Source organism: Dendrobates tinctorius, unplaced genomic scaffold, assembly GCF_039654945.1.
Source record: "Dendrobates tinctorius isolate UK_male_01 unplaced genomic scaffold, ASM3965494v1 ptg000086l, whole genome shotgun sequence".
Taxonomy (NCBI): Eukaryota; Metazoa; Chordata; class Amphibia; order Anura; family Dendrobatidae; genus Dendrobates; species Dendrobates tinctorius.
Genome location: NW_027361754.1, coordinates 36621554 through 36635937, shown reverse-complemented (window position 1 = coordinate 36635937; position 14384 = coordinate 36621554). Strand labels below are relative to the sequence as shown.

Genomic DNA, 14384 nt, shown 5'->3' with positions numbered 1-14384 from the left:
TCTTTTTGCCATACAATATAATACATTTTTATATATATTTTTATCTACTGTTGTTGTATATTGTGCCAGAATTTATATTAATAAACATTATTTTTGTTATATTTTCTTTGTTTTTTATTAAGTTTCTCATATACACATATTCATTTAGTTGTGGTTCGTGTACATCACGTGTTAGTTTTTCTTTCTTCATTAAAAATGGGCAGGCAAAAATGAATATAGTTGTCCTGTTCCTTAAGGCATTAAGGTGAAACATTACCTTTTCGATCCCCTCCATTGAAGGCCTTTAACCCAGTGAATCAGTCATTTGCTTGGCACTGATGAGGGGCAAGAACCCTGAAACAGCTGTATGCAAACAGGCATTCTGGCTTTGCAGATCTCTATATAGGATATATATTGACTTATTGACTATATTGACTTATGGGCTACTTCTAGTAGGTGTTCTTAGAGATCCTTCTCTCTTTCCATGGCTATTTCAATAATGTGAAAGCATAGAAGTGCTGGACTTGTACTGGTAGTCCATATGCAATTTCGGTTATTGGTAAATTCCCGGTTGTGTTCCATTGCTTGACAATAGATTCAATGTTAATCACAAGCATAAAGACAGCTTCATTTTTTCATATATAAAGACTGTGGAACTAGGCAATGTAGAAGGATAAAAAAAATAAAAAGGTTTGCACAAGTAGTTCTAGCTTTATCAAATGCTATGGCAAGCAAAATAATTTTTGACACCTGATAAGGTCTTAGTCAGTGCTTCGTGGGGACCATAACATTTTTTTTTCTACAACTAAAGTCAGATCATATAGTAGAAAACAACAAGGCACTCAAAAATCAATAGGTCCATAGAAGGTGCACAAGTAGGGTTTCCAGCCCATAATATAAATAGTAATCAACGTGGCACAGATAACATTTATTCTAAACATTTTCGGTCCCAACATAGGACCTTCATCAGAGATTGTTTTGAGATCTGCTGCGGCGGTGGCCCCTTCGGTGTGCGATATGTCGCTGTAAGCAGAGGACGCGTCCGTTTAGAATAAATGTTATCTGGATGCCAATAAAACTGGAACTATTCTGAATCACGAATTTGAGTGCCAAGTTGATTACTATTCAAAGTCAGATCATAGCCAGATCTTTAAGTGGTTCTTAAAATGAAACTTAAAACATAAAGCAATATTCAGATTAAAATTTAATTAAATAATTAAAACCATAAAAAGCAAACTTCTCAAGAGGTTTTTATTTATTTATTTATTTAAAATATTCCATTACATTTTCTAAGCGGTTGAAAATTGGAATTTAGACATCACCCTAAGATCGTGCAAAAGATCAGTCATTGCCAAAGTTAATTATACATTACACCCACTTAAACAAAGAATCCCCACCCAATGAGGACTCTTTTTAAAGATTATTATTTGCCTCTGAAGGATAAAGATAATTAATCTTATCACAAACCAAGTTAAGTCCACTGATATGAAATGTGATAATTGTTTTCAGCAACAAATTGGAAAGCATAAATTAAAAAAAATAGATATTATTAAAACCTAACTGAAGTGGGATCAGTGTTCATTGTGTGATAAGGCTCAAGTGGTTCAATGAGGGTTAAAGGGGTTGTCTGGGCTTTTCACATAATCTCAGTGCATATCTGGGCTGCAGAATGCTGACAATAAGTAATTTACCTTCTGTGGCCAGTTTGCAGGGTTTGCTAGATATCATCTCTTGCTTGTAAGAAAAACGTCCAGGGGGGTGTGTATTCTGGCATTGAAATGGGAACTGGTCGTTTCCTCCCTCACTAGTTTCACTTTCCATAGATCACTGTTCAGCGTGTGTCTGGGGGAGGAGCAGCTGGATGGTTCTGCTCTCTGCACTGAGGCTGATAGAGGGGAGGATTTGTTACTGTGTGAGGAGGGATAGGCTTGTTCATGTGGTCGGGGAGGGCCTGTAGCTATGGAGGGTGGGGTTGTTGCTATAGAGGGCATGTTTTTAGTAGAGTAGGAGGAAACGACCAGTTCTCATTTCAATGCCGGAACACACCCCCCAGGACATTTTTCTTACAAGCAAGAGATCACATCTTGGAAACGCTGCAAACTGGCCACAGAAGGTAAATTACTTATTGTCAGCATTCTGCAGCCCAGATATGCACTGAGATTATGTGAAAAGCCCAGACAACCCCTTTAATTCAAGCTTAATTTTAATACAGACATAATTTAACGCGCTACTGAAATTAAAATAGGTAACAAAACTATAGTCCAAAATTGATGGGTTGCAATTAAAATGTGAACAAAAATATTGCACCATTAAATCACCATTGACAAAGAATATGGTGTACTCATATCTATGAGTCTCGGCAGTAATGAGTCTTTTGTAGTCTTGGTGGCAATTTTTTTACTTGCAAGAATTTTTCCTATCGGGTTTCCTTAGAAAATTTAGAAAGATTAGCTTCTACTGCCTGTATGTATCACAGTGTATAGCAGACTGCAGATTGAGTTACAGTCAAATCCATCAGTGAGCTTGTTCTAACGGCAGAGTCTGTTACTCTCACGGTAAGCTTTATTTCAACAACTTTACAATTGCGACCATGAATAAAGACCTAGTTATGCTCTGACACACGTAGGAAAAGTAATGCAATTTGTCGGTATACTGGAGAATGTCACAATTTTAAAGATGCTGGAATAATGCTGTGACGTCCGCCTGCGGGTCTGGGCTGCAGCCAGGCAACACCCCGAGAAACACTGATACCCTTTACCCCTATACAGGGATCTGGATTTATAGCAGAGCCCAGGAGGCGCTGTCTGAATAGGAGCAGTGACCAGAGCAGGACGGTCGCCAGAAAGGTGTTCCAATACAGGACACAAACGTGGAGATATGCGAGTCTAAACCAGTCGGGCAGCAATGGTACAAAAACGGTAGACAGAAGCAGAGTCAGATTCAGGCCGAGAGTCATAAACCAGGAGAATAGCAGAGGTACAGAATCGTTAGGCAGAAGCAGAGTCAGATTCAGGCCGAGAGTCATAAACCAGGAGAGTAGCAGAGGTACAGAATCGTTAGGCAGAAGCAGAGTCAGATTCAGGCCGAAAGTCATAAACCAGGAGAGTCGCAGAGGTACAGAATCGTTAGGCAGAAGGAGAGTCAGAAGTCCAGGCCAAAGTCAGTCAGTCAGAAAGCAATTCACACAGTAACACACAGGGGAACCAAGAATATATCCGGCGGCTTGCAAGACCAGTCCCAAGGTATTTCAGGGATCAGGTCACCCCTCATAGGTTCCTGGACTGATGATGTCATCAGTACCGCCCCCAGGACCAGGCCAGATGGAGATGCAGTAACCTCTTGATGACTGACAGAGGGGTGGAGCCTGCGTCCACCAGATGCCTGCGCAGGTGCCCTTACTCTGTCAGCACCATAACTCCCGGGTGAGCCATGGCGCCTCCTAGTGACCGCGACAGGAGCAGCAGACCCAGAATTTAACGGCGACGTGACAGACCGGCGCCTCCTAGAGGCTAAAGCCGGGACAGTAGGCTCTGAGCCTGACGTGACAGAACCACGGCCCTGTCCAGTGGCCGAGGCAGGAACAGCCGTCCCTGAGTCTGACGATAAAGTGGCGGTCCGGCGCCTCCTAGAGACCGCGACCGGAGCAGCAGGCCCTAAGTCTGGCGGAAACGTGACAAATGCTTACCGTTTTATATGGAAAACAGCTGGAGCTTCCTTTTCCTTGAATGCTTGCAGGGCCACACCGGGCAAAAATAGTTTTGTTTGTGCCGAGAATTTTAGAATAGCCTTCACAAGGGGAGCTGGTGGTTACCATTCTTTACCTCTGTTACTCTTATCTCTCTGCTCTTGAATCATGTTCTAAGTTAATTTATGAGCAAATGAAAGTTCAACTTTGATGTGATCACGTATCATATTAGAGGATCTTTCAGGAAAAAAGATAAATGAAGTTTAAATATCCAGCTATCAGATGGGCTCCTAACAATAAAATCTCTCGGTAAACTCGTGGCACGGCTTCAAAGATACAAGTTCAATCCATATCCAAGCATAAAGGATGATAACTCTTATCTCTATTCTTTTGTACCATTTTCTAAGATAATTTATGAATCAAACTTTGATGTGGTCATAAATCATTTTAGCGGTGATACAATTTACAGACTGACCATTTAATGGGCTTGCAACATTCAAATCCATGTGTGAGTGTGTTCAAAAGGCAGGGTCTGTAACACTCGTCTATCCTGTCCTGAATCATCTTCTAAGCTGGTTTTTTTGACCTATTGAAAGTTCAACTTTGACGCAGTCATAAATAAACTTAGAAAATGGATTCACTGGTAACGCATTCTACAGTCTGACCATGTGAAATATAAAACTTAGGCTGGTTTCACATTTGCGTTTTTTTGCGCTGGAAAAAAAACGCATACGTGCGCATGCGTTTTTCCCCCTATATTTAACATGGGTGCGCATACCTGCGCGCTGGTAAGCGCACGTATGCGATTTTCATGCGCTGCGTTTTTTTGGGGTGTGCGTTTGTATTTTCCACACGCAGCATGTTGCATTTTTTGGCCCTGCAAAAAAGCGCATGCGCACGCATGCGCACGTTTTGCGCTAAAAATGGCCATTATAGCCTATGGATGCGCATACGTGCGCACTGGCATGCTCATGTATGCGTTTTTTTGCACATGCGTTTTTTTTTGTTAACCATGGAATTTAGGGGTTTGGGTTAGAGTTAGGGTTAGTTAAGGGGGTTTAGGGTTAGGGTCAGGGTTAGGGTTAGGGTTAGGGTCAGGGTTAGGGTTAAGTATGGTTTGGTTAAGGGTTAGGGTCAGGGTTAGGGTTAAGTATGGTTTGGTTAAGGGTTAGGGTCAGGGTTAGGGATAGGGTTAGGGTTAAGGTCAGGGTTAGGGTTAGTTAGGGTTTGGGTTAGGGTTAAGTATGGTTTGGTTAAGGGTTAGGGTCAGGGTTAGGGTTAAGTATGGTTTGGTTAAGGGTTAGGGTCAGGGTTAGGGTTAGGGTCAGGGTTAGGGTTAGGGTTAGGGTCAGGGTTAGGGTTAAGGTCAGGGTTAGGGTTAGTTAGGGTTTGGGTTAGGGTTAAGTATGGTTTGGTTAAGGGTTAGGGTCAGGGTTAGGGTTAGGGTCAGGGTTAGGGTTAGGGTTAGGGTCAGGGTTAGGGTTAGGGTCAGGGTTAAGGTCAGGGTTAGGGTTAGTTAGGGTTTAGGGTTTGGGTTAGGGTTAAGTATGGTTTGGTTAAGGTTTAGGGTCAGGGTTAGGGTTAGGGTTAGGGTCAGGGTTAGGGTTAAGGGTTAGGGTCAGGGTTAGGGTTAGTAAAGTCATGGTTTGGGTTAGTGTGAGGGGCCACCTAATGTTGGAAAAAAACGCAAATGCGGTAAAAACGCACTAAAAACGCATACAAACGCATAAAAACGCTGCGTTTTTTTCATGCATGCTCATAAAAATGCTTGAAAAAAACGCAGCAGTTGTATGCTTTTGTATGCGTTTTTTCAATGCGTTTTTTTGCGGGAAAAACGCGCTGCAAAAAAAAGCAAGTGTGAAACTAGCCTAAGGGTTCGAAACGTTAAATACATTCCAACTGCAAAAAAGGATTGTTGGCCAAAAATACATGCACTTTAACTAAGAAATGTCTCTAAAGGCGTCATATTATTTAGTCTTACATACTTTCTGCTTTACAGCACTGAAAGATCAGGGAAATCAGGCATTTGCACAAGGTGACTATCAAAGTGCAATTCAACGGTACAGTGAAGGGCTTGAGAAACTAAAAGACATGCAGGTCTTGTATACTAACCGAGCTCAGGTAAGTATCTAAAGATATATGGTTATAACTAGAGATGAACAAATCTTTTGAAATTCAAATTTTACCAAATTTTTGAGGAAGTACCATTCACCACAAAGTGCAGCCTCTAACTGCACTGAAAATACATGTAAAACACTCTGAGGTCTCCTAGGACTGTATTTAACTCTTTTCAAGCTTAGTAATGTCAAAATGACCTCAAGCTATATGGCTATGGGTAAATATATGAACTCTTCTTCACGGCCGTGCTGTCACAAACTATCTGTAATATTTTTCCTCATGTTTTATGACTTTAAATAGCTGCTGCATTTCCTACCTTGGCTTTTATAGTGGCTATGATCTCTTTTGGTTGGCTGTGCTATACTATGAGGTGTGATAGCTACAAGGCATTATGGGGAAGCTTTCCCATCCGTGATCCTTCTCTGGCTGATACAGTCTTCTGCAATGCGTGAAATGGTGACAGTCATTTTAGATGATTTGCACCAAGTGAATCAAAAATTGTTCAAATTTGTTGGATTCAGCAAAGTCTTAAAAATTCTACACCAATTCAATTCACTCATCTCTTATTAAAAATGGTCATGTGATGCTTCATGTTATGAGCCCAACACAAGACATTGAACACTAGGCGATCAGGCTAGGGTGTAATTAACTATCCTGGAGGCTACAATACAAAAATTTAAATTAATATAAATGGGTCTTATGTTGAAATAAAAAGATATAGTAGCAAAATAAAAATAAAATGACTAATATTTTTCTATATTAGATTTATAGGTGGAAATTCTTCCTGACTCGTTAGGCATATTTTGTGAGGTTGCTTCAGCTTGGAAGGATTAGAAATCTGTGGGTCCTCTTGCCAACCCCCCATCCCCCTCCAAAAAAACAATGCAAATTGACCATTTTTCAATTAGTCTACTGTTTAATGCTAAGGGAGGAGAACCTCATTGTCCATGCTAGATATTCACTTATCTGCTAGATTGAGATTGCACAGCATCATAAAGACATGTCAAACATTCTGATGGGTTGGAGTCCGGGTCCTAAGACCCCCACCATTTTCAGAAACGCTCTGCTGACACTGAAGAATGACCCAATGTAAGAGGACAGACAGATGTGCGCCTTCATTTTAGTGATCGATGGAGGAGGTCTCGGCACCAGTTCCCCACCGATCAAATTGTCTGACATGTTTATCATTTTTTTTTTAAATTTAATGAAAGGTTAAGGGTGGATACATCTCTACATACTGTAAAAAAGTTCCTAAATATGTTGTTAATTACCCAAGTTATAAATAGACAATAAGAGGATAGTAACTGCCCCGATATACATACTTAACATTCGTAACATCTAGAAATGACACCCGACCAGTTTCACGAGTTGCAGGGTGCAGCTTGGTGATACTCCGTGTGTCTTATACACTGCATATCGCACTCGGCCAATGTGGTATATACAATCATGCATTGTTTTACGGTAGATATCGGATTTTAGCGCGAAAATCAATGCTGGTGAAAATCTTCATAGCGTATGTCTCCACTGTATTTGTCATTACCCGATGCATTCCTTCACCAGCAAGGCTGCAGCCTAGGGCAGAGGCTAAGTTGTATCATCAGGCTTTTGTATCTAGTCATCAGGCAATAAAACATCTTGTATTGTTAAAGGAATGAGTCGCCAGAAAATGATCTATTTCTAAATTGGGTTTTTCATGTAAAATGTATTTTATTTTTCTCACAAATTTTTGAGATTTTCCTATTTAATTTTTCATATTGCTATCTATATATATATATTTTTTTAAATAAAATATATTGACAATTTCACACAGGCCACTAGGCCTGTTATAATAATCCTTCCTGTTTGGCACATGCACATTAACAGCAATAGATCCTGAGTGAATCAGAAGCCCTTTTTATAGAAGCCTTTTGAGCTGCTAATCTGAGCATGATCCTATAAGGGCAAAGGTAGATGTGCAGGGAGGGGCAGGAGGTGAGCTGTGATTATTGTAAATGGTGAATCATTTGTTAGCTACTGTATATAGAGACACTATCAATCATTGTACAGGAGGAGAAGGTGAGCTCTGACATCACCTATTGTGAATGGTTGATCCTGTGTTATGTACTGTATATAGAGGTGTTATCAGTCATTGTACAGGAGGAAGAGGTGAGCTGTAACATCACCTATGGTGGAATGTTGGATACTGTTTTATCTACTGTATACAGTATAGAGGTATTAGTAGTCATCGTATGGGAGGAGGAGGTGAGCTGTGACATCACCTATTGTGAATAGTGACTGCTGTGTTATCTACTGTATATAGAGGTGTTACTAGTCATTGTACAGGAGGAGGAGGAGGTGAGCTGTGACATCACCTACTGTGAATGATGGATCCTGTGTTATCTACTGTATATAGAGGTGTTATCAGTCATTGTACAGGAGGAGGAGGTGAGCTGTGATATCACCTATTGTGAATGGTGGATCCTGTGTTATCTACTGTATATAGAGGTGTTACCAGTCATTATACAGGAGGAAGAAGTGAGCTGTGACATCACCTATTGTGAATGGTGGATCCTGTGTTATCTACTGTACTGTAGAAGTGTTATCAGTCATTGCAGAGGAAGAGGAGGAGGTGAGCTGTGACATCACCTATTGTGAATGGTGGATCCTGTGTTATTTACTGCATATATAGGTGTTTCCAGTCATTAAACAGGAGGAGGAGGTGAGCTGTGACATCACTTATTGTGTATGCTGGCTTCTGTGTTATCTACTGTATATAGAGGTGCTATCAGTCATTGTACAGGAGGAGGTGAGCTGTACATCACCTATTGTGAATGGTGGATCCTGTGTTACAGTTGTGGCCAAAAGTTTTGACACCCCTGCAATTCTGTCAGATAATACTTTCTTCCTGAAAAATGCAAACACAAATTCTTTGGTATTATTATCTTCATTTAATTTGTCTTACATGAAAAAACACAAAAGAGAATGAAGCAAAAAGCAAAACATTGATCATTTCACACAAAACTCCAAAAATGGGCCAGACAAAAGTATTGGCACCCTCAGCCTAATACTTGGTTGCACAACCTTTAGCCAAAATAACTGTGACCAGCCGCTTCCGGTAACCATCAATGAGTTTCTTACAATGCTCTGCTGGAATTTTAGACCATTCTTCTTTGGCAAACTGCTCCAGGTCCCTGATATTTGAAGGGTGCCTTCTCCAAACTGCCGTTTTTAGATCTCTCCACAGGTGTTCTATGGGATTTAGGTTTGGACTCATTGCTGGCCACCTTTGAAGTCTCCAGTGCTTTCTCTCAAACCATTTTCTAGTGCTTTTTGAAGTTTTTTTTGGGTCATTGCCCTGCTGGAAGACCCATGACCTCTGAGGGAGACCCAGCTTTCTCACACTGAGCCCTACATTATGCTGCAAAATTTGTTGGTAGTCTTCATAATGCCATGCACCCGGTCAAGCAGTCCAGTGCCAGAGACAGCAAAGCAACCCCAAAACATCAGGGAACCTCCGCCATGTTTGACTGTAGGGACCGTGTTCTTTTCTTTGAATGCCTCTTTTTCTCCTGTAAACTCTATGGTGATGCCTTTGCCCAAAAAGCTCTACTTTTGTCTCATCTGACCAGAGAACATTCTTCCAAAACGTTTTAGGCTTTTTCAGGTAAGTTTTGGCAAACTCCAGCCTGGCTTTTTTATGTCTCGGGGTAAGAAGTGGGGTCTTCCTGGGTCTCCTACCATACAGTCCCTTTTCATTCAGACGCCGACGGATAGTACGGGTTGACACTGTTGTACCCTCGGACTGCAGGGCAGCTTGAACTTGTTTGGATGTTAGTCGAGGTTCTTTATCCAACATCCGCACAATCTTGCGTTGAAATCTCTTGTCAATTTTTATTTTCTGTCCGCATCTAGGGAGGTTAGCCACAGTGCCATGGGCTTTAAACTTCTTGATGACACTGCGCACGGTAGACACAGGAACATTCAGGTCTTTGGAGATGGACTTGTAGCCTTGAGATTGCTCATGCTTCCTCACAATTTGGTTTCTCAAGTCCTCAGACAGTTCTTTGGTCTTCTTTCTTTTCTCCATGCTCAATGTGGCACACACAAGGACACAGGACAGAGGTTGAGTCAACTTTAATCCATGTCAACTGGCTGCAAGTGTGTTTTAGTTATTGCCAACACCTGTTAGGTGCCACAGGTAAGTTACAGGTGCTGTTAACTACACAAATTAGAGAAGCATCACATGATTTTTCGAACAGTGCCAATACTTTTGTCCACCCTCTTTTTTATGTTTGGTGTGGAATTATATCCAATTTGGCTTTAGGACAATTCTTTTTGTGTTTTTTCATTTAAGACAAATTAAATGAAGATAATAATACCAAAGAATTTGTGTTTGCAATCATTTTCAGGAAGAAACTGAGTATTATCTGACAGAATTGCAGGGGTGTCAATACTTTTGGCCACAACTGTATCTACTGTATATAGAGGTGTTATCAGTCATTGTACAGGAGGGGGAGGGGAGCTGTGACATTATCTATTGTGATTCATGTGTTATCTACTGCATATAGAGGTGTTATCATACTTATAAACAGTGGATTTTATTTTTCACATCTACATGTAGAATATTTACTGCCAGCATAAATTCCTTTACTAGCCTTTTGGACGGGAATCCATGAAATCTCACCCACACAGGGAAGACAAAATCTGCCATAAAATTTAACAGGTGCTGATAATTTAGAGTCTGCAGAATGTCAAATTATGCTGCAAATATAATCCCACCGGAACATACGCTTGTGGTTTTTCATGTGCATTTGTACAGGTTTACATAACTGTCACGTATTCTATATACAGGACCATATGTTATTTGTCATTAAATATAAGAAGTATTGTGTGAGAGAATTGGGGGGTGCGAGTAAACTCACACTTCAGGTGAAACTAATGCTATACCTTGGTGATGGGGCATTATACTAAACAGGAAAGTTGTGCTCTAACGTTTTGTTTTAAGTATTCTTTTAAGACCTTAACACGACCAAAAATTGTTACTGCCCAATATCTACCTTTATGTCTTTTTATATTCTTTGTGTTATACACTTTTTCTTTTGCCACAGGCTTATATAAAACTAGAAAAGTACGATAACGCTATAAGTGATTGTGAGTGGGCATTAAAGGTAAGATACTCCTGTTGTACATGATTAGATTATGAAAACTTTTAGATTTATAGTATGTATAAAGCATATTTTACCTTTGGCTGACTCGGGGGGAACACTTTTAAATTAAATGTTTTTATTTTAGCTAATAAGCATTTATTGAATTGAAAATGTTGGATTGTTTGGCTTCTACAGCCTCTATGTATCACTGTACTTAACATAATGAAGAATGAGATGAGGAAAAATAATTGAAAGACTCTGATCATGCATTTGGCTAAATTGAATGGCGATAATAAAGGAATGCAATTATGAATTACACCAAATCATGCGGCATGCCTAGAACTTTGCTGAGGTCATAAATCAGCTTAGATAATAGTTCAGCAGAAGAGAGATAAGACTTTCACATGGTGTCATTAGATGAGCTCACTGATGGATTTAATAATAACTAGAGTTATCTTGTCTAGTTACTATGTACTTAAAATCTTGCAATTTTCACTTTGGTTACCAAGTCTCATGTTAGATTTCTCATTCTGTAGAGATGACTTCTCAGTAATCATCTCATTATCATCATAGAAGGTATCAACCATTAATAACAGGTGACTTCACCGCTCATCTCCTCCTCCTCCTCCTCCCTGTCTAAGGACCTCTGCACAAATCATAGAGCATGCCTAGAGTTTCAATGTGCTCATAAATCCACTTGGATGATGGTTCAGCTGAAGAGAGATAAGACTTATTACACACTGTGCCACCACAAGACCTTACTGAAGGATTTAATGGTAACTAGAGTTCAGCAAAAGATTTTCAGGACCCTAGTTCAGTGGCCACATTGATAGCCCTTGGCCATCGGACCAGAATACTGCGCACTATCTACTGCACTTGACATTCCCTGAACCTCATCTTGCCACCATGATATCATACATTTGGCCTGGGGATGTCACAGGAAGGAGGAACTTCTCAGTGGTCTGGTCCGATGGCCAAGGTTTACCAGCTTGGCCCCTGGGCCAGGGTCCTGCAAATCTTCTTGCTCAACTTTAGTTTTCATTAAATCCATCAGTGAGCTCATCTGATGTCACAGTTTGTAAGTTCTACCTCTCTTCTGCCGAGCCATCATCTAAGCTAATTTATGACCTCATCAAAGTTCTAGGCATGCTTTATGATCTATGCAGAGGTCATTGGGCAGGGAAGTGGAGGAGGGGAGCCGAGAGTTCATCTGTTGTGAATAGTTGACACCTTCCATGGTGATGATGATGATATGATTACCAAGACGTGATCTCTGCAGAATGAGAAGCCTAATATCAGATTCAGTGACCAAAGTAAAAACTACTACATTTTTCGCACATAGCAGCCAGAAATTAATACCCCCGTGGGACATATTATAGATTGCTAATCCTTTGGCAGTTCTCCATGGGCTCAATCCACTGATGAGACATTTGTAGGGTATACTGTTTACTACAGCATATGAGCAGGTGAAGATGTGTCTTTTATCAGCTTTAAATAATACGTGACTTAGAGGCTGAATATATTTATGTGGGGGAGGAAATGACGCAGACAACAAGAGACGTTAGATCAGCAACCTGCAATTACATATGCAAAGAATTCATTCTCCCTTTGTATGACACTGTCATGGCCTTAATATGTTGTCTTCATTGCTCAATCATCCGCTCTGCGTGCAATGGGCTTTCTTAAAACCTGTTTATGGTGGAATTCATAATTACATTCCTGTATTCTTGCTGTCCAATTTAGCCAAATGCATGATGGTTTAATATATATTTCTTTTACTATTGATGATATTTTAATTTAGTTGGGGGATTTTTGTGGTTTTCATATTCAAAACTCTACAATGCAACATGTTAGTCATTTGATTATTTAGAACTTCTTTGTAAAAAAAAAAAAAAGGCACCAGTGATGTTCTGGATTATGGTGTTGTGTTGCTATATTTATCTCCAAAGCTTATAAAATCATGTTATGTTAGGATTGTAGTTCACAAAGATGATGCCTAAAAGAAAAGAGATGTAACTCCTCCAGTGGTGTTATAATGTTGTTATATTTTCGTAATATCTTTTGGTTTGACTGTATGTGATAAATAGGGATATGGTCAGATAAGACTTATGAGTTCTAATGCAAAAATACAGTCTGGGACTTCAACCTTTCCATTAGTGCTCCCCATATACATAGACAAAAGCCGGCCAAACCCACCATTACCGATGGGATCGGCCAATAGGCTAATGTGTATGGGGGCTGACAAATGATGTTGGGGAAAAGAAGGATCCAATATGCTGAAACTCAAATGGCTGATCCTTTTATTCTCTGGAAATTGGCTGCTGCTGTAGGAGTCCAGCAGTGGCTCTCACTTAGAGAACACAGCAGGAATTGGCTGAGCCAAGCATTGTTCTGTATATTGAAGTCAGGGGAGAAAGCTGACCAATCAATAATCATTCTTCTAACAGCAAAAGTGGCGTGCTTATGGTCATGTATAGAATCATGGAATGGTAGAGTTGGAAGGGACCTCAAGGGTCTTGTCCAACCCCCTGCTCAATGCAGGATTCACTAAACCATCTCAGACAGATGTCTGTCTAGCCTCTGTTTGAAGACCTCCACTGAAGAAGAACTCACCATCTCTCATGGCAGCCTGTTCCACTCATTGATCACCCTCTTTATCAAAAAGTTTTTTCTAATATCTAATCTGAATCTTTAAGTTTAATTCCATTGCTTTTTGTGTTTCCTTGTGCAAATGAGAATAAGGATGATCCCTATTCACTGTGACAGCCCTTCAGATAGTGGCAGACAGCTATTAAGTTTCCTCTTAGCTTTCTTTTTTTGCAAGCTAAACATTCACAAATCCTTTAACTGTTCCTCGTAGGACATACTTAGCACTCTGCTCACCATCCTGGTAGCTGTTCTCTGAACTTGCTCCAGTTTTTCAATGTCTTTTATAACATGTGGTGCCCAGAACTGGACAAAGTATTCCAGATGAGAACTGACCAAGGAGAAGTAGAGGGGGATAATTACTTCATGTGATCTACATTCTATGCTTTTCTTAATACATCTTAGATCTGTATTTGCCTTTTTTGCATTACACTGTGGAATCATGTGCAATCTGTGATCTAATAGTACACCCAAATCTTTTTCACACATGCTGTTGCTTAGTTCTATTCCTTCCATTCTGTAGATGTATTTTTTGTTTTTCTTGCCTAGATGTAGAATCTTGCATATCTCTCTGTTAAGTACCATTCTATTAGTTGCTGCCCTTGGTTCCAGCTTATCTAGATCCTTCTGAATCCTTTCTCTGTCTTCTTTAGTGTTAGCTTTCCCTGGTAGCTTTCAAATTTAATTAGCTTACCTTCAGTTCCCTTATCTAGATCATTTATAAAAATGTTGAACAACACTGGGACCAAGACAGCGTCTTGTGGTGCCTCACTTGAAACGCTCTACCAATTGGATGTACAACCATTTATTACTACTCTTTGAGTACGAGT

The 14384-nt window shown here is 40.2% G+C and overlaps 1 protein-coding gene across 1 annotated transcript in view; it reads left to right on the top strand.

The window, feature by feature from the left end:
* TTC12 (tetratricopeptide repeat domain 12) overlaps positions 1-14384 on the top strand; it is a 168561-nt gene that overhangs the window by 36691 nt on the left and 117486 nt on the right. Inside the window, exons 6-7 of the mRNA XM_073585303.1 lie at positions 5664-5785; positions 10870-10929. Coding sequence (XP_073441404.1) covers positions 5664-5785; positions 10870-10929 — 182 coding nt within the window. The remainder of the gene's footprint in view (positions 1-5663; positions 5786-10869; positions 10930-14384) is intronic.